General features: G+C 37.5%; 2 protein-coding genes across 2 annotated transcripts; both read left to right on the top strand.

Moving 5' to 3' along the window:
• Positions 1-7,317: 7,317 nt before the first annotated feature.
• Positions 7,318-13,582, top strand: LOC131969072 (translocon-associated protein subunit alpha-like). The gene is made up of 9 exons (XM_059330200.1): positions 7,318-7,477; positions 8,531-8,649; positions 8,740-8,833; positions 8,938-9,065; positions 10,035-10,169; positions 10,607-10,683; positions 11,807-11,885; positions 12,495-12,588; positions 12,688-13,582. Exons 1-9 carry the CDS (start codon positions 7,408-7,410, stop codon positions 12,750-12,752), a joined length of 861 nt encoding a protein of 286 aa, XP_059186183.1. The 5' UTR covers positions 7,318-7,407; the 3' UTR covers positions 12,753-13,582.
• Positions 13,583-14,467: 885 nt separating this feature from the next.
• Positions 14,468-19,990, top strand: LOC131968389 (neuritin-like). Its single transcript, XM_059329231.1, has 3 exons — positions 14,468-14,724; positions 15,498-15,648; positions 16,321-19,990. Exons 1-3 carry the CDS (start codon positions 14,673-14,675, stop codon positions 16,553-16,555), a joined length of 438 nt encoding a protein of 145 aa, XP_059185214.1. The 5' UTR covers positions 14,468-14,672; the 3' UTR covers positions 16,556-19,990.
• Positions 19,991-20,505: the final 515 nt, after the last annotated feature.

The following is a 20,505-nucleotide window of genomic DNA, read 5'->3' as shown; positions in this document are numbered from 1 at the left end:
GGTTCCATCCTGGAGAAATAAAAAGCAGGGAAGAACTTTATTCATTATGGATCATTTGCATGGCCACCGTGGTCAGCTGACTAAATGCAGCTTGCCGTCCACAAATCTTCTTTAGTCCATTGGTTGGGTTTGTCACATGGATGGAAATGGTAGCTGAAACATGGTTTGTTATAAAGGTAACTTATGCCCAGGAGTTAGCCTCAGGGCAGCAGATTATTTTAAACACTGCTGGGCAAACGGGCAACTAAACAAATATCTCTTCAGGAAGAGATTTACAGGAACAACTTGTCTTCAGTCGATCTGCTCAGTCGTCTGCAACAGAAGATGCGGTTTTTACAGGGATGCTTGCACACATGAATATGTGAAGTGTGTCACTGCACATTGCACTTGCTTTCTGTTGCAAGAATACATGCTCAGCAAAACATGCTGGATGCACATCCTATCTAAAAAAAACCCTGTTTCAGCCCAACATACTATACAGTAGTAGACTTTAAGTTCACTAAAGTTATATCTTGCTTGAATAAAGTAAAATGTTTAAACGTATCCTAGTATTTTCCCGGGCACTTCTACTGTTTCAGTCTGATTTTCTTAATTGTGACCTGCGGGGCACTGATGATTACCGACAACATTACTGTCAGTAAGAGGCTTTCAAATTTCAACGTTGCAGTAGCCTAAAGATACTGGTTTCATATAAAGGTAGCTGAAAAAACAATATATAACAAGTTCGTCAGGAAGGAGGCTACTTAATGCTTAGGCAAAATGTTGACAACGACAATACTGACTTTTATTAATGCATGTATGTGAATGTGTTTTTCTGGTGTGTCCTGACCAGTGGAGAACTGTATTCTGCTCCCATGTATGCTGTTGTATATTATGGAAGTGACAATGAACTGATGATGAACTGCTATTTTCAAAGGCTGTGCCACACGCCGAGACATGCCCACTTGATGCTAATCCCATACAGTTTTGGTTTTAACAGGATAAAAACTCAATGTATGAGAGCTTCTGGCAGACAACCACAATATGAGGCCACTGACGGGTGAATTTACAGATTCTCTGGGTTTGCAAAGTGTCATTTGGGCTGATAAGTACACAACTAAACAAAGTATATAACATAACTTGTGTCATATATTAGTGATAAAACATGATATATTATACCTTCAACCACTTAATTACAATAAACAACACATCAGATTCTAAGATACATAATATTAAATGAATATTATTCACATTGTGATACTTCATCACAACGTGAATAATATTCTGAGCATGATGTTGCATGTTGTCGCCTTTGGCCAAAGCAGCAACAACCTAATTAACCCACTGAGATACTCAAACATGCGTCTGACTTCTCACTGCCTTCATTTAGTTGCTGTTTCATCAGAGTTTCTGAGAGGGATAATTAGATCTCATTGTTTCCATGGTAGCATCCAGTGGTGGAGGATTTACACTGATCCTTTATTTAAATAGAGGTGTTAAATCCACACTGTCTAGGACAAAAAAAAGTCCTGAATTCAAACTGTTGCGTAAGTAAAATCATGTAGGAATTTATTATTTTTTTAAAATCTCCTGACAATAGACTCAACCCTTCAAAAAGAATATAAACTGAGACGTCTGAAGTCTCCACATTATCTAAATATAACATGTTTCCTAACTAGTCGCTGTAGCATCCAACAGCTTCATGTTTTTACTGGACCAACTGTACTTAATGCAGCTAAAAGCCACATATGCCATAACTGCCCTTTCAATGTAACATCAACCCTCACGTCTCAGATTTATATGATATTTTTCGGATCTTAAATTCAGACTTACCATCTTTGCTTGTCCAATTGGTGCATGGTGGATCTATGGTAATGACGTTTTGACCAGGATCACTTCTCTCCATCTGTGTGTGTTTGTGTCTCTCTGATTTTACTGTAAATACGATTTTTTTTTTTTAAAAGACTACAGCATCTGTTGCATGTTTATCCTCACGCGGTGTGATGCTACTCGAAAAAAGAAACTGTTTTTCAAACGACTGTTGACACGTTACAGGATGTGTGCTTTCTGCAGAAAACCACAAACTTTTTTTTAGACTGTGAACAACATCAAGGCACACATCTTGAGACTGTGAATCTATTTTAAACAATACTAAGGAATATTATAACTTAAATAACCAATTCTCCAATAAATTACCCTGAAAATTCCTCATAAAAGGTCACATTTAACACATATGAGCTTATATGTGCTTACCATTGATCATATTGTCCTGTTTTGGTATTTTTAAAAGAAAAAACAAGGTATTCGGTAAATACTTTCTACCCTGAACATTCAAAGAAACAATTAATTCACATGCCAGATCTCTTTTACACCTGTAAAGTCAGACAGAAATACACTTGTGACAATGACTGAGATCAAACAATAAGTGTGAAGAAATGTTCCATTATCAGTGTAACCTGCAGGAGCGTCACCTGCAAGAGCGAGATCATGAGATTTATTTAACTTTTATCATGATGACCTCATTAGAACAGAAGCAAACCTTTCTCTGCAGCTAGAGCTACTAAACAAAACACACTTTATATGCTGTAGATATAGTGTGAAACAATCTATAGGAGGCAGCTGTCCCCGGAGATCAAAGATCCATTAATGAGTGTTTCTTGTTTTAAGCCTTGTCCTGGTTTTGATCATATTTTGGATGTAATGTTTACATGGACCACAATTAAAGCTCTCTGTACACCGGATTCTATTATTATTCGTGTTTCTGATCATCTGCTGGTGCAGCCAAGTGTTTGGCATCTCGACAGCAAACACATCTCTTTGGTTTCTGTTCTGACTGTTCTCTAACCCTTTGAGGATAAACCCAATTTGTTGTTATGCCTCCGTGCCAGCAACAGCCATGGCTGGAAACATTATGTTTCTGGGGTTGTCCATCCGTCTGTCCTTCTCATTCTCTTTAATGCGATATCTCAAGAACACTTGAGGGATTTTCTCTAAATGTGTCTGAAACTTCCACTTGATGGACTCAAGGATTAACTGCTTAGATTTTGGAGGTCAAAAGTTGCAAGTCAAGAAATTATTGGTTGAAAAACAAAGAGGCTCAATACCATCTTTGCACACAGTTTTATGTATAGGTGCATCTCAATAAATTAGAATATCATGAAAAAGTCCATTTCCAGTAGTTCAAGTATTGAGTGCATATAGATGGACATACTTTTCAGAGGCCAACATTTCCATATTGAACATACTTTTTTAAAATTTGGTCTTTTGTAATATTCAATTTTTTTTGAGACACTGAATTTTAGGTCTTCTTTAAATGTAAGCCATAATCATTATAATTAGAAGAAATTAAATAAATCAAGACATTAAATGTTTCTTTCTGTGTGTAATAGATCTATATAATGTGTTATTTCCACTTTTTGAATTGAATTACTGACATAAATAAACTTTACTGTGATGTTGTAATTTATTGAGATGCACCTGTACACTGTCAACCATAATGTTGGAATAATTTTGTTTCCAGACACAATTGGGATATGTTTGGAAGAGAATCTTGATGATTGTGACTATAGATCTTCTGTGCTGCAGGGTTGAAGACAACTGTGAAAAATCCACTTTTAGAATTTGTAGCTTCTTCGCAGCAACATCAATATTTGAACCGTCGTCTGTTGTCATGCCTGCAACTTGTACTCCATCCTGTTTCTGTGCTTGTCCACCACAAGCTCATTTGTTTTGCTGATACTGAGCTTCAGGTGATTGTTGTTGCACCCTACACTCCTCTGCAAAAATAGTCTCCAAGTGAAGGCAGCACTGGAATGCATTGTGCAGGTATAGTGATAAAAGCTTAGTACCTTTATTAAATTCCTACATAGTTTTCATAACATGTATCATATGAGTCTGGACGGACATGGATGTAAACTGTCAGTTGACTGGTTCAGCTGGAAGGCGGAAATTGTAGTCTGGACCCTGCACTCTTTGTTTACCTTCATCTGAAGACCAACTGCAAAGAGATTCCAGATGCATTCTTGGCAGAGAATGATCAGAAAGAGTGGGAGGGCTGGGAAGGCCGTAGCCACAAACAGGCCAGCCACAAATGAGTTACACCTACTGCAGACAAACACAAACTCTGTGAAGTGCAGCTCAAAAAAAATGTTCACACCTATGTTTCTGTCAACTGTTTTTTGTCACATCCACCCTTCATTGGTTAGACAAAGACTGATAGTCTTTAAATATATACATTTAGTGGCTTGAATATTTAATTAACTGCCTCCTGTTTAAACCACACAGCTTTACTATTTCACTGTTGTTTTCTAATTATTTGATTTTCTTACATGCACACTGCGCCCTTTTCACTTGTGAGATAAATGTCAATTCAAAGAAGCCACTTCTCAAACCTGACACATCGTTCAGCTGGATCTCAGGTCTGTTTTTACACTTCCCACCACCGACACAGGATGAGTGGTTTCCTGTCAGGTGTGTGGGCTACAACAGGTCAAGCCATGTCCACCTTCACAATCATGACACACAGTTATTTAAAGAGATGGATCTGAAGAAGAAGAAGAAGAAGAAGAAGAAGGAGAAGAAGAAGAAGTCGGGGTGTGGGAGTTGTTTTAAAGGATCTATCAAATGAAGCAGTGCATAAAGGACACACAAGAGTATTGTGTAATTAATATATTTGACATGGTGGGTTTAATAGAGGCTCAGTTGGCAGCTTATTCTTGGGACTTCATGACCATTATCCTCCGTACATAAATGGTTTTCTGTTACTAAATAGATTTTTTTTTAACCATGCGTGAGTTACAGTGACATCTTGAGGTCCTTTGGTCTATCCACACTGTTAATTTTCTCCCTCATGAGTTCAGCCACCCTGATACAAAGTTCACACAAACTCAAATCAGAGACTGATAAATTTTTTCTGAAGCTGCTTATTGCAGGGGGGGGGGATATTTAAGGAGTGTATCATTCATGTATGACATGAGCACCACACAATGTAAAGTGACAAAGAAAAATGTGCAAAATAAATACAACAAAAAAGTGTTTTGCTATACTATAAAAGGGCAGCTTTTATTAAGAGAATGCATAAATAAGTAAAGGCCTATGCTGCAACACAGCTTTACCTTAAATCACTGTTGAATTATATTTCAACAAGTTTAAGTTATTTTACTGACAAGGGGAGATCCCAAGTAGCAAAATCTGCAAAAGTATCTCAACCATCATCATCATTTAATAAGGACAAAGTCTATGGGTGAGAAAACTAAAAGGACAAGCCACCTGTTGTCAATTGTTTAAATTTCCAAGCAAGAATGTGAGCGAGTGGTCACATGTTTTCTCTCATAGTAAAACACAACCCACTGAAACTTTAACCTCTTAAAACCCACCCCGTACTAGGTTTTATTAAAAACACAGTCTACAGTTTTGGAGAGGTTCAGGGACACCACAAACTAAAAACTCAAGCTGAGGCCTTATGTTCTGACATTCCTATTCAGGTGTGCTTGACAATATGTAGAAGGTTTGTGGTGATTTGCAAAGTTGTGGCATAAAGTGTATCCAAGTTATTCACTGCCTGAACATACCCCAAAACTCATGAAACTTTAAATATAAGTCACACCTATTCCTCTACATTTAGCTGACAGCTTTAGTTACTTTTCAGGTCAAGATTTAAAATGAAAAACATGATACATTTAAAATGATTACCCATTTTTATAAATGAAACCGCTTAAAAGTTTACTAGGTAGTTAAAATGAGCGGAGTGGAGTAATTTCACAGTGTGGTATTAGTACTTTTACTGAAGTGAAGGATCTGAACACTTGAAACGCAGAAAAATAATTGTAAAAAAATAAAATAAAATATAAAAAAATAAATTATTATTATAAATTAAAAAATAAAAAAATTAAAAATGTAAACAATTTAAAAATTTAAAAATTTAAATATTAAAATATTAAAATATTAAAATATTAAAAAATTAAAAAATTAAAAAAAAAATTAAATTAAAATAAAATAAAGAAAAAAAATGTTTAAAAAAAAAAGTAAAAAAGAAAAAGAAGTACAGAAGTCAAAAAGACAGTGGTGGAAGAAGTGTTCAGGTCCTTTACTTCAGTAAAAGTACTAATACCACACTGTGAAATTACTCCACTCTGCTCATTTTAACTACCTAAACTTTTAAGTGGTTTAATTTATAAAAATGAGTAATCATTTTAAATGTATCATGTTTCTCATTTTAAATCTTGACCTGAAAAGTAACTAAAGCTGTCAGCTAAATGTAGAGGAATAAAAAGTACAATATATGTCTCAAAATGTAGTGGAGTAGAAGTATAAAGTTACATAAAATGTACATAAAAGTACCTCAAAATTTTACTTTAAGTCCAGTACTTGAGTAAATGTACATAGTTACTTTCCACCATTGCTACCTGCCTCTTCTAACTTATACATATCAGTTAAGAGTCCTCCTTCAGACACTGTATGAGGATTAAAGGGCTAGTTTGTGCATTATTATACAAAACTTGGTACAATTATTGTCAATGCCCTCCTGAGGATAACCCTTTAAGGTTTTATTGATCGGCCCCTAGGTGGCCCTGTGGTGGCAGTCTAATTTCATATTTGGTACCGTGGCCACACTATAACACTTAAGGCAATGAAATTCATAGGGGTGGTATAGACTGGCCCCTGTAACGCACACACCCCGACGGCAGCATGCCCCGACACGTGTGTACTGCGAGGGCCCGTTCAGTACTGCTTGCAGTCCTAGTTTTCATTGTGATAGAGATTGATAGAGATGATTTTGACAAGATATACACTTTATGCGTCAATAATAAATCACATTGTCAGGCTGCCAGTAACCCAAAATACAAACAAAAGACAGAGGTTTCTATGGAATTGTATCTTCTAAAAAAAAAAAAAAAACCTATTTATACACACAAAAACAGCAGAAAACAATAATAGATAAATAAAACTATAAAGCAGTATATTTGCATGTAAATTAAAAATAGTAAGTTTTCATTGTAGAAAGAAAATTCACATTTTAAAAATGGTCTAGAAACATAAATGGCACTTTCAACTGGCTTTCTCAGCTTGTCTGTTAAATTAATAAAGTTATTACTGTAAATAAAACATGCTCAGTATATTTTCAATGAATCCATGGACTCCAGAGGGTTGATGCATTTCGTAACACACCAAACACAGAAACATGCATTTTGGCCTTGCAGATCTTCTGTTATAAGTTTTTCCATGTGGGTTTGCCAAATAAGCAAAGAATTCCAAAAAGAAAAGGAGGCGGGTGTTAAAAGGTTAAAAAAAAGTGTTCCCTCCCAAACCTCGTACAGACAGACGTGCAGGCGGGTCTAACGCGCTCTTAGCCCGCCTCCTGCTCCGCTGCTGTCCTCTCCTCTCCTGAACGCTGATGTGTTACTAACTTCAGCCTACAACTCTGACAAAATGTTCAATTTCGGTTCAAAACTGCTGCTGCTGTTTCTCCTGGCCTTCCCCTGTGGATTAATATCCATCGGTAAGTAATGTTTTTCGTTAAAAGCAGACTTTTTTTCATCTTGTTAACTCACGTCGGCAACAGTAAAAAAGTTATAAACAGCCTCACATATTGACGTGGCATATTCACGTAACTATTCCCAAGCAGCTGAAAGTCCTCACCGCTGCTTTCTTTCTTTACGTCTGTGTGTGGACGTTTTATCCATACGGTCATTCATAGTGAGAGGAGAGGTGAAGCTCGCCTCTTTTTTATCTGAAAACGCTCGTCTTCTACCAGCTGCTGCAGCCGAAACGTGAAAAAAATAACGTCAGCCATTAAAAGTGAACTTAAATGTAAGTTTTTGAACTTTAGAGGTGATTTGAGACAAAAGTCTAAAAGTCATTGTGGATGCAGCAACAGTTAGCGGCTGCCTCTGGCTGGGACACGTCACCATAGATAAGATGGTAAACTCACGGTGTGTTTGTGTCTCTAGCTTTCTCTCAAGTTGTTTTCCCCCTACAGACTTAAACTAAAATGGTGACTTTTATTGTTGTGCTCATTTAAAAAAAATGCAACAAAGAGGCCAGTTTGTCTGCAGGCAGGGAATATTTGGCAACAATAAAAAAAAAAAAAATGAGACGCCATTAATTTTGTCATATTGCCTTTGAATTGAAATTTAAATGTTAATTATGAATACTATCAGGTCAATTCAGCTAAACCTTCACTTTAAAACTATTCATTGATTGGTTTGCTGAACAGTCTTACTAGTGTGTAATCTATTCCAGTTTTCCACCAACAAAAGATATTGCTTTTTTTTTTTTTTTTTTAAAGAAGTGCTTCTCTCTTCTTTCTCCACAAACAACCAGTCAGGGCTGATATTGATATTGACTCAATAAGTTGGACCAAATTGACATATTGATGAATACTTTATTGTTGATACATGCATAAAAAAAGGTTGTATGAAAGCAAAATATCAGTAAATGTGAATATGTGACAATAATCAAATTCCTGCACGATATAATCTTTAATAACATTATTTCCTCTCATGGTGAAACCATCCTTCATATAAACCATTGTCTCTTCTGCCCCATGCAGGCTACGTGTCTGCAGACTCGGACTCTGCTGAGGACATCGCTGAGGACCCAGATGCTGCAGTAGATGAGGAGGAAGACGATGAAGACGTGCTTGTTGAGGAAGATCAGATGCAACCAACGGTATGAAATCATGCAGCAGTATAAATAGACACATATGGCTGATTTTACATGCAGGGGATGAACTAACAATGTCCTGATCTTCTCACTCAGGAAGGAGAAGAAGACGACACTGATGACGCGGCAGATAAACAGTTAACGTCTCACCCTGATGCCGACACGACCATCATCTTCATGACAGGAGAAGGTGGGTTGGCTCACAGGCTTTTGTTTTACAGGTTGACATATCAGGCAACTCTGTGGCTTTGTTATAAAATGTGTTCTATTCTTGATTTTCTCTTTTCTATTTAGAGTTCCCTGCCAATGAAATCGTGAGGTTCCTGGTGGGTTTCACCAACAAGGGAAGTCAGGAATTCAGCGTTCAGTCGTTGGAGGCTTCCTTCCGTTACCCCCAAGACTTCCAGTTTTACATTCAGAATGTAAGTTTGATATGAAAAAACAAGCCAAAAAACACAGGCAAAAATGTGCTTCACCATATCTGGAGTCTGATACAAAATCATTTAAGAATGCAATCATTTGTTTTCACTTTGACATGATCAAAAAGTCAATCAATGCCCACATGTTTGAAAGTCTTTGAGATGTGGTTGTATCTTAACATAATTCAATCAGCTCTCTCAGTCAGTACACCACACACTACATTTGAACTACACTTACTGAGTGGATATCTTCTTAAAGGTGGACAATTTCCAGTGGTGGAATGTAACTAAGTACATTTACTCAAGTACAGGACAATTTTGAGATACTTGTACTTTACTTGAGTATTTCCATTTAATGTAACTTTATTCTTCTACTACACTACATTTTGAGGCAAATATTGTACTTTTTACTCCTTTAATACTAAATTTAGCTGCCAGCTTTACTTACTTTTCAGGTCACAATTTAACATGAAAAACATGATACATTTAAAGTGATTAGACTTTTTTTTTTAAATTAAACCCCATAACAGTATATGAAGTAGTTAAAATGAGCCGTACCTTGAGAAAATTAAAATGCTGCTTACCTAAATGCACCAATACAATAATCTGATAATGTATTTAGAATATATAAAACAATCAGAATGGGTCCATTCTGCATAATGAGTACTTTTTATAATTTAAGTCCATTTTGAGGATGATCAATACTTTTGTACTTTTACGTCAGTAAGTTTTGAATGCAGGACTTTTACTTGTAGTGGATTAGTCACAGTTTGGTTTTAGTATTTTTATTTAAGTAAGGGGTCTAAATGCTTTTTCCACCACTGCAAATTTTCTTTTAAAGCTGGAGTAAAATCAAATTTGTTACAACAGCACTTTGCTCTTTATAGTTTGACATTGACTTTTCTGTATATGTTTATATCTACTGGATGTGTGTGTCTTTTATATTGTGTTTTAATGCTGTGTGCTCTGTAGTTCACAGCTTTGCCTCTGAACACGGTGGTGCAGCCTCAGACTCAGGCCTCCTTCGAGTACTCCTTCATCCCAGCTCAGCCCATGGCGGGCCGCCCATTTGGTCTTGTTATCCTCCTCAACTATCTTGACACTGAGGTAAAAAAAAAAAAGGCTTTTCATTATTTATTTATAGAGAAAATATTTGTGATGGTGCTGCCTGAGGTCTGTTCAGGTTGACGTTTTGGAGAAAAGATGCTGTGTACAGGAAGGATTTTCAGCTCAAATGTTGATGATTCATAAAAACTAATACCTGAAGAAGATATTGTCAACAAAGCAGTTTGTCTTTATATTCATGTCACAGCTATATTTCTTCAATTTCTGCATAATTAGCATGCCTGGTGGCTTCTTACTGTCATTATTTTCCACCTGCGGAGATTTGACTGTTTGTTTCCCGGCTATTAACAACCAATATGATGGATGCTAAATCATATTGACAGTCAGATTTTTAAAAAGCAAGAAAGTTCTTGAAATTTCAAGCTACTTGTTTACTTAGAGAATTTGCTTACTAGTTTTTAATGTGGTTTTTTTTTCAGGGCAACGTGTTCCAGACTGCCATTTACAACCAGACTGTCACCATCACTGAGCTGGAGGAGGGACTGGACGGAGAAACGTGAGGCTTTCTTCTACTACGTTCTATCATATCACATATATAGTTGTTAATGAAAAGGTGACATACAAAGTGGTCTTTCTTATTATTTTACTGCAAAAATGTAAAAAGGACTACAAGCTATAGAGTAGCACCAGTAGGTGGATGTGTTAAATCAGTTCCTGTCTCATAAATCAATGTAAATAATGTTCAAATCTAGTTATTTTACCCATCTATTTCTTAACCAAAATGTCCCTTAAGGCTACATACAGCTCTCTAAGGCTTCACAATACCAGCCTTCCCAGACTATTGCAGCACATGTGAGAACCTGTAAAAGGAGGTGTGAAATTGGCACAAAGAGATCAGTTGTCAGAATTGTGCTGCTGGTGCACGACGCAGAAACTGTCAGCAGCAATTTATTCAAGAATAACAAAGTGTTTTGCAACCAAAAATCTGAGAACCGATCAGAAACTGTTGCACATACAGATCACTTGTTTATGGTCATTTAAGGGCACAGAGAGATCCGTTTTTTAGTCAAGGTCTTAATTGTGTCTTCAGTCAACCATTGGCTTTGCATCACTCATGCCACCCAAGGTTTGTGAATACTCAGTAGGGTTGGGCAATTTCTACCATACTGGCATATGACCAGGTCCACAGTAAAACATCACGTTGATATTGTCAGTGCAAGTCATCCAAACTGATCAAATCATATGGACACAAAACCCACTACCCATCTTATTAATTATTTCACCAGAAATAAGTGCATTACATACAAGGTAAAAATAAGTGTCTTCTCTCCCGTTTGAATTGATTCTCTTCTACTTAAGATCTGTTGATGTGATGGTCCAAGTTTGCACCTTCAGTTGCACTCGTAAAATCAGTCTGCACCATTAAATAAATCAGAATCATTACTTTTTAAGCACTTAATAAATGTCACCACAAACGCATGTCAAGGTGTAGGTGCGGATGGGGGGACAGCTTTTAAATCACGATTTTGGACTCAGTGGTCGATGTCTGTCAGCCACGGTGATGGACAATTGTCCATCAGCTTAATCCTGATACTGATTATTATATAAAAACGCAAAGTAACTGTGGAATTCTTTGAATTTCTGTTCACTGATTAAAGAAATTTGTTTTTTTTCTGCAGAATGTTCATGTACATCTTCCTGGTTGGACTGGTGTCCCTGATGGTGTTTGCAATGTACCAAGTCCTGGAGACGAGGACGGTATGTGTTTGTCTTCTATCAGTTGCTTTATAATTTCATTATTGTTGAAGGGGGATATGTGTTGGTTTATGCGTGCATATCTGTCTGTCTACCGCGACATAATAGCACAACCATCCGACCTAATATTTTAATATTATAATATTTTTTATAAATATTTTTGGAATATATATATATATATATATATATATATATATATATATATATATATATATATATATAATTGATGGACTGTTTTACAGCATCAGTCACTGCTCACTCCTTCTGCCCGGCCAGTAGGGGGCGCAAGTGGTCAACAACAACTTGCACAAGGAAAGGCATTTCCTGCAATCAGCTAAGATAAAAGCAAGCCTTAACAAAGTCCTTTGCATCACATTTTGACCTTTGTCTTGGCTCAAATACTGACATCAATAGAAAAGTTTGATCTCATTTTTAACTTGAGCTGCAGATGAATTCCATATACAAATTGTTATCCACTAAAGTTTAACACGATTTATAAGTTCCGTTTTTGTTATGTTGTAATTAGTAATTTCCTCTGGAAGTGGAATTTACTTATGACTTATGGATAAAATGGTTTTAAAATTAGATGTGTTGTTCTTTTTCAACTTGCAGAAAAAGAGAATCTCAGTGAAAATCGAGAAGGGCACTGGTGGCATGAACGATGTAGACATCAGCTGGATTCCTCAGGAGACTCTCAACGTCATGAGTATGTTCATTTTCATCCCCTAAGTGTTACAAGTAATACACTTAACAGTGAAGTGATTCTTTTGCTAATTTTTCTTTATATTTCCATCTTGTCTTACAGACAAGGCTTCCCCTAAAGCTTCTCCACGGAAACGAACCAACAGGGCAGCTGGTACAGATCAATAAACTGTCCTGTTTTCAATCCTTCATTATATTGTCCATCAGGCTTTCAAAGCTCACTTCCTCACCACAGTAACCCGATTCCCATTTACATCAAATGGATCAACATTTCCAGTTGGAGCAGTGCGTTTAAGATGTTTGTATGGATCTCAGCGTCTCATCCTGCTGAGAGCGTCCTGGACTCTGCTGCTCTGACCATTTAGACACTAACAGGACTGAACTGCAGTTCAGTTTTAAAGGGACTTTTTTTATCAGTATGTCTGTGTGTGAAAGGTGATAAAAGTTGAACCAATAAGTCATTAAAGTTTTAATGTAAAAACAAAGGGATTGTGGTACAAACTGCCCCACAGAAGAAACTGAACACATCGACCCTCCACCTGTTTGAATGCTGCTGTGTCTTTATAATTGCATCAGAGTTTAATGTAATTTTAGTTGTAGATTTGTTGTCTGCATTTATAGGCTGTAAACATTCCTACAATATGTCACCATTGTGCCTTATCTGCCCTGTGTCCACAGTGTCAAGCAAAGCTTTAATATAAAGAAAAACGTGTCCCACTGATACCCCTCTGCTTTTGAAATCTTGTTACGTATGAGGTTTATAAAGTAAAAAACGTTTCTCAGTGGGCCGATGGCTGCAGTTACAGCAAACATTAAAACAGTGTTCTCTGGAGGTTTCTGCTGTTAGTTTTGATTGTTTTTTCTCTTTGTAATGCAACTGTTGCTCAGTGGAGCGTTTAAAACTCTTTACTAAGTGCCAGTGGTGCAGTCTGTCAGATTGCATGCCTTACTTTTGGAAAAAAATGTTTTTTTCAAAAACAATAAAAGGGTGAACCAAATGTATTTTGACCTGTTACATTTATTTCTTGGAAACTATTTCTTATTATTATATTGTTGCTGTATTGTTGTCATCATCTGTTTGTTGCCATGTTTGTGCAATATACAGTACACCGTTTCTGTAAAATGAGGATGGTGTCACTTAAAGAAGCTTGAAATGAGATGTAAGGCTGCATCCAACGATTATTTTTTCACAAATTTGTTCTAAAACAATGAAAATTACCCAGAGCCCCAAAGTGATGTCACCAGAAGGCTTGTTATATCCAACCCACTGGCCTAAATCCAAACATGTTAAATGTATAATGTTAAGACAAGGAAAAGAAGAAAAGTCTCAAACTTGACAAGCTGGAACCGTCACATTTTTGCTTTTACAATTATTTTTAACTATATTGAAATCATTCGTTAATGAACTCATCATCACAGGTAGATTTTAGCCCAAATATGTGGAAATCTTAATTTTTATTGGTCCATATTTCGTTATAGTAATAATTCGAAGAACATGTGGCACACACACAAAAAATTAAAATCAACGAGCAGATTTTTTTCTCTGAATTCTGAGATATTTTTTTCTTAAGTGAATGCATCATGTTGTGACAGGACGGCATTAGGATTAAAAACACATACATATCAGCAGGATTCTGTGTAATAGCATATAGTTCCCGCACTGTAAGAGCAGAGTGGAGCTCCTACGTTGAGATAACATCAGAGATCAAAATCTCTAAAGTGCCACAAAGTGTGTGATGAGATGGACAGGGACATCCTGAGTCCTCCCTGTGCCGTGTGAGTGCTGCAGGAGGCTGAGCGGAGGTTCCTCCTCGGGGAGGTGAGAGCTGTCCGGTGCTGAGGGGGGAAGATGAGCTCAGCGCGCGCCGGGGGGCAGGTAACGTCAGCAGTCGGCCGGAGCAGAGAAAGACTGTACATACACACCCACCAAGTGTTTATCGCCGCTTAATCACTGATACACACCGACACACACATTAATAATGGGCAGCTAATCAGCTCCGTGTGACTCAGCTCCGCTTTTTGATTCCGATTCATGAGTGCCTCGGCTGCAGCATCCCGCGCCCTCCGCTTGGCTTGAAATGGGATGATATGGGATTTTTCATGTCGACGAAGATCGGAGGGATTCTTGCCTTTGCCTTGGGTAAGATATCTCGAGCTGCTGCTCCGTGGGTTTTATTTGGGCTGCGAGCCACTTTGGATGCTTAGACACAGAAAACTGCTTCACATCTTTTATATTTATCTTCCTGCATCTCAAATGTCACGCTATGATTGTAATCTCCATTTATCTCCATCAGTGTTGCATGATGCTTATGAGACCTGCACCGTTGCCAGCAGCTTGTAGTACACCCATCGACGGTAGATACTGGGTGTCTATACTTAGGTGTTAGTGTGCAAGCTTTTGGGCATGCAACATCTAAAAATAACAAGCCTCAAATTGATTTACTTTTCTCAACTAATATTTAGAGCCTAAATAGTGCTAATTTTTGCATTGCAGAAGGTTTTATGTGGATGTTTTATTACAAAAAGCTCCGAACAGAGCATTGCACCCCATGTGGAAGGATTGTACGGGATGCAGTTTTCAGGACTATTATCTGTGGTAACATCTGCCCACTGACATCTGTCTATAAGTGAAGTACAGATGACAGGGCTGCAGAATCTTTAGCCTCACATATTAAATAAATGTTAAAATGCTTGCATACATTTTTGAACAACAAAATCACAAAACACTAATTAAATAAAAAATAAAAAATTCTGTGAAAAAGTTGCAAGTTTATAAGTAGTATTTGAAGTGTTCAGACTGAGATTATAGCAAACAAGAAAGGTATTAAATTATAGTGAAAAATATAGATAATTACTTCCATTATTGCCTGTAAAATCTGGTGAGATAGGCTGTCACCTGTGTCTGTTTTGCAGTGTTCCTGTCCCTGGGGGTGTCAGGAGACGTGGATGTGAGGTGTGAGAACATTTACAAGGACTTTTCTGATTGTGTTCTGGAGCTGGGAGAGAGCATGGACAACTATCAGGAGAACGTGACCAGCGAGAGGGGAGTGGCGGCCGTGTGCAGGTGATAATAACTTTATTAGCAAGGGAGGATGTGAACAGCGTGCAGCATCTATGTGTGCACATGGGACATCCACAAGAGAGCATGAAGTGATGAAGGCGAGAACTTAAAGACAAAGCACTGATCTGCAGCTCTGTGCACAAAACTGTATTTCAGTTTGTACAAAGTAGTGCATGATTTAGTGAATTAATACAGAGGGATGCAATATAAATTGTGTATCTTTTGACAAAATACTGGAGAGAAAAAGAGCAGATGCCATCATCTCAGAGGGAGAATAGAGAAATGAATGGTGGTGAGACACTGAGCCATTGTACTAAATAATTTATGACTTTGCTGCAGCAGTAATGAAATTCCGGGGACGTTTTTGTCATTGTTACTGCAGGCTCTCAACAACCCCAGCCCAGTATATTGAAGACAAAGATTTACACATAAGCCTTCTGTTGAAAATTGCCCTTTTGCAATATCATCTGTGATATTGTTTCACTCTGTGATGTAGTTGCCATGGTAATTAAAGCTCAGTTTGACTTACTGGAGGCCACCATAGCTGTCTGAGTGATAGATAACTGGCAGGAGAATTAATCCTTGACAGCCAGGGCTTGTCTGCATGCTTTAGCCGGAATGAGTTCTTGAAATGAAATGGCAGACGTTGATATGATGATCCTTTGTTTGCTACAGCCACTGGGAAGCTTTCCACACATGTGCCCTCACAGCGTTATCCGACTGTCAGGAGGAAGTCAGCTCCATCTGGGAGAATCTGAGGCAGGACTCCATGAAGATGCGCTTCCAGGGAAGTCTGTTCGACCTGTGCAGCCCCAGCTCCTCGCCCCGCATAAGTTCACCTCTTGCAGCCCTTACCCTGCCACTGATAGGCGTGGTGATCATGACTGGGCCCGACTGGTTCCCTGTATAAACGCTGGGTGGGGAGGAGCAAGCCCCCCCCCCCCCCCCCGCCGAGTTCTGTCCTCCTGAGTTCAAACTTAAAGCCAAGGATTTAAGAGGAACAAATGTTTTGCTAAGGATTATTTTGACTCAGAGCCATGGAGGTCTGTGGTGAGCCAATCAATATTTGCTGTGATGATTAATGTTTGAAATCTCCTCAAATACTTCAGCTTGATCCTCCATTATGTCGAGAAACAGATAGAGTTGTTGAGGAAAATACATTGCCCCCAACTTATCAGTTCAGTCAGTTCTAAAGTAAACACTGTAAGTATTTGAGGGATTTCAGATACAGTGTGAGCAGTCTGCTGTCAGACACCTGTGGCTCTGGGTTGCCAGTACACAAGGAGTGGACACAATATCATCAACACCTGTACAACCGGATGCAATGAATTCTATATCTCATGTTCAGTTTCGTGGATTCAACTCTGACATTATTTTTAAAGCAGTATCTGTGGCGTTGTACTGGTTTTCATTATATTCAAGGTGTTAATGTCTTGTTCCCACTCCCTGTACCATGCATTAATGGGTTTATCATTATAGTTAAAGGAATAGTTCAACATTTTGGAAGTACACTGAGGAGATCTATACCACTCTCATGTCTGTACACTAAATAGCAGCCAGGGTTTCTATGATATCTTACGAAATACAGTCATTCTATTTAATTTCAAGGTTGCTGTTTTAAACACATAGCTGACGTAATGAAATGGAACTACGTCGTTAAGTTTAGTCAAAATAACTACTTGGTTAAGTTTTTTTAAAAGATCATGGTTTGGGTTAAAATAACTACTACTGTACATATATATGTGACATAGTTAGGTACAGAATTAACTGACATACTTAACTTAATATAAAGTATTAATATATATATTAATATATATAAAATAACTTTGACTTTTGATTTCATATGGGACACAAACAGCATCTCCTTTGTGAAAGTCCTCTACTTTTTCAACACATTCATCAACCTCCTTAAAGCAGACTTTGTCACTCTTTATACTATATTGCCTGACTTCTTTCTTTGCTCGTGTCATAATAATGATTGCCACTAGAGGTCAAATATCAGTTTTAATAAGCTGCACCTCCTGGCTCATGATTACGTAGGTTATCCATAAATTATAGGGCATTACTTTCAGTAGCGATAAGTATCAACAGAACAGCCTAAGATACTGCTAGCAGCTTAATTTAGCGCACAGCTCCCATGGTCGCTCCCACCAAGTAATAGTTTGAAATATCACCAGAATCGGAAATTTCTACACTTTTGCAGTGATTAAACAAATAAAATGTTTATTAGCAAACTTTAGACACACTGGGAGCCAGATTTTGTCACCTATGAATGCTGCTAGGCTAGCTGTTTCCTTGTCTTTTAGCTAAGCCAAGCTAACTAGCTCCGGGCATGAGAGTGGTATTGATGTTCACATCTATATATGATTATATGTATGTCACATCCACTACTTATGAATAACATATTTCTGAAAAAATGGAACTGTTCCTTTAATTAAGAGCTAATGTGTATATTAGACACCAAAATACATATTTTAATCTCCAGTGAGTTTGTATGAATACAGCGAAGCCATCGTGATGTAATTAGCTGTCACCTTGCAAGAAAACATTTAAAGGAGCACTTCACCGAATACAACAGCAATATCTTAGCAAATCTTTGCTCTCAGCCATTAAAAACAAATTGAATAATGATCAGTGAAAGGACCAAACCTAAAGACGGATTTCTGACGGATTTAAAGATGAAAACTTTACAATGTTCAGATGTCCTACAGGTGAAATGCCCTTTTAATCTGTTTCCAAGTGTAGTAAATGTTTGTGTAAGTGACAATCAAGCCACTTGTAAAACACTTTTAACCCTTTTCCACTCCAACACTTCAGCCCACTGTGGCTGATGTTGCACGGCTGCTATAAAGACACCAAAAACACACATCTTGACACGACATCACACCTTCACCTCTCCTCTCTTTCTCTCTCGGAGGCTCGCCCCACACTTTGGTTCGGTCTTAATCTCGATCAAACTTCTGACCTGTTGATGTTTGTGAAAAAAGAAAATCTGAAGTGTGAATGTTCAGTGTTGTTTCACAAATTCCTGCTCGACCTGGTGGGAAAACTTAACTAACACAACATTACTTAAACATTGTTTTAAAGTACTCTTAGTAGTGCATAAATATAGTATATTGTACAGTATGCTGATAGACTGCACAGGGGTGGACTCTCAAAGAAGTTCATACAATAATGAGCCCTGACGTATAATATATGTCCCTCAAATAATCATATTTTAATGCCTGAATACTCATGCACAGTATTTATTTCACTTTGAAAGACCTATAATTAATCTCTAATGAAGGCAAATTATATGCAATAGCAAAACAATAGTTTATTTTTGTAAAATCTCTATAAAACCAATGAAAGATCGGCCCATTCAAGTACTGGAAAATTATGATATCAAACAAAATAGTGCTGCGCCATTTATCTGTTTCATGCTTTTAATCGACTAACCTAATTTTAAGCTTCAAAAGCAGCCAAGAACAACTGTAGCGAGTCTCACCAGAAATAATCTAATGGGTGTTACAGTTTCTAACAATACAATTAGTATTTGACATGTTTAGCCAATAAACCATGTGAGAGATCATTTATTGTTTTGTTATTATGAAATTAGTAGTTATATTTCCTTCTTAGATGTTTTTACTGCAGCACTGATCCCCTAGAATCAGGTGAAAGTGAAAATTAATGAGCAAAAGCATAATTTTTTTCCCCCCCAAACTGAGTCCCTATTTGCATATTTCCTTTAATTCTGCTGGTCCTCACAGGCCTTATCAAAAATATGGATGAGCTCCTGATATTTTCCTTCATCTCTCTGATCCCAAATGCATGATACTTTTAGTGCTTCAGGATAATGAACAGTCTGTTGATTTTTACCTTGGACAACATGTACAGTGGTATTGATCTGTGCATGAAGTTAGGCTATAGTTCCTACAGTAGGTGTATCAGCATCCTTTTTATGAAGACTCATTACTTCACCTTCTTTAGCATGTTTGTTCTAGTAGTTTCTATTTATTTCATGTGTCACATCATCCATTGTGTGTCTGGTGGTGAGAATACAAAAACAGTTGTGATGTCCTCAAAGCATGAGCAATATGTACGGTCACTTTTTAAAGAGAGGACTCTTATCCCTTTGTATGCAATTGAAGAAAGCATGAACGTGACTGTGTGGTCATTATATCATAAGATACAAACTCTAATGACAGTTTAAACATGGAGAACTTCTGAATGTAAAAACAAGTTCAGTATCCATGTGGTTTTCCCCCCAGTTTACTGATAGAAAAGCACACTATTTACACGACTGTATAAAGCAATATATGGCAAAGTAATGTGTTTGTAATAATAAAGCACCATGTTTAAAACATACAGTGTGAGTGTGTCACCAATGGAGAGCAAAGATCTAGAAACATAGAGGTGGTAAATTAGTTGAGCCTTTAATCGATGTGGTAAGTCATCTGCTGTACGACTCACTCACTACAGAGTTTCTGTTTTTAGCCCTCCCTGAAGCAAAGTGTTGGTAATGAGGATCGCAACCAGTGTTTTTCAACTCGTTAGTGCTCTCCCATCTGCTTCTCTCCACCTGGACACTTCCAGAAGAAGCAGAGGTTGGAGAAAATGAGGGATCAGGGCCCGCGGTGGATCTAAAGACACGCTTGTGGTGTGCCCCTCATTAGAAGACCTATCTTAGACGTCTCAAGCATACCGGCCAATTATTTTCTCACCTGCAGTTTCCTGACTGAGAGTACATGTTTCCATATGAACTGGTAGTGTTTTATTAAACAGATTATTCACTAAAGCACTGACACTGTGCCACAATTCCTTGCTGCTGGTGCCTACAGCGTTTTTTATTTAAATCTTCATAAAGGTGGACAAAATATG

The sequence above is a fragment of the Centropristis striata genome, chromosome 3 (genome assembly GCF_030273125.1).
Source record: "Centropristis striata isolate RG_2023a ecotype Rhode Island chromosome 3, C.striata_1.0, whole genome shotgun sequence".
NCBI lineage: Eukaryota > Metazoa > Chordata > Actinopteri > Perciformes > Serranidae > Centropristis > Centropristis striata.
This window is presented reverse-complemented; position numbering and strand designations above follow the sequence as displayed.

What these genes read in the sequence shown, in the direction of transcription:
- LOC131969072 (XM_059330200.1), top strand. Translation starts at nt 7,408, where the DNA reads ATGTTCAATTTCGGTTCAAAACTGCTGCTGCTGTTTCTCCTGGCCTTC. An exon ending in AAGTCCTGGAGACGAGGACG is followed by an intron (nt 11,886 to 12,494) that starts GTATGTGTTTGT and finishes TTCAACTTGCAG; the next exon opens with AAAAAGAGAATCTCAGTGAA. An exon ending in GGAGACTCTCAACGTCATGA is followed by an intron (nt 12,589 to 12,687) that starts GTATGTTCATTT and finishes CTTGTCTTACAG; the next exon opens with ACAAGGCTTCCCCTAAAGCT.
- LOC131968389 (XM_059329231.1), top strand. Translation starts at nt 14,673, where the DNA reads ATGGGATTTTTCATGTCGACGAAGATCGGAGGGATTCTTGCCTTTGCC. An exon ending in GATTCTTGCCTTTGCCTTGG is followed by an intron (nt 14,725 to 15,497) that starts GTAAGATATCTC and finishes TCTGTTTTGCAG; the next exon opens with TGTTCCTGTCCCTGGGGGTG. An exon ending in GGAGTGGCGGCCGTGTGCAG is followed by an intron (nt 15,649 to 16,320) that starts GTGATAATAACT and finishes TGTTTGCTACAG; the next exon opens with CCACTGGGAAGCTTTCCACA.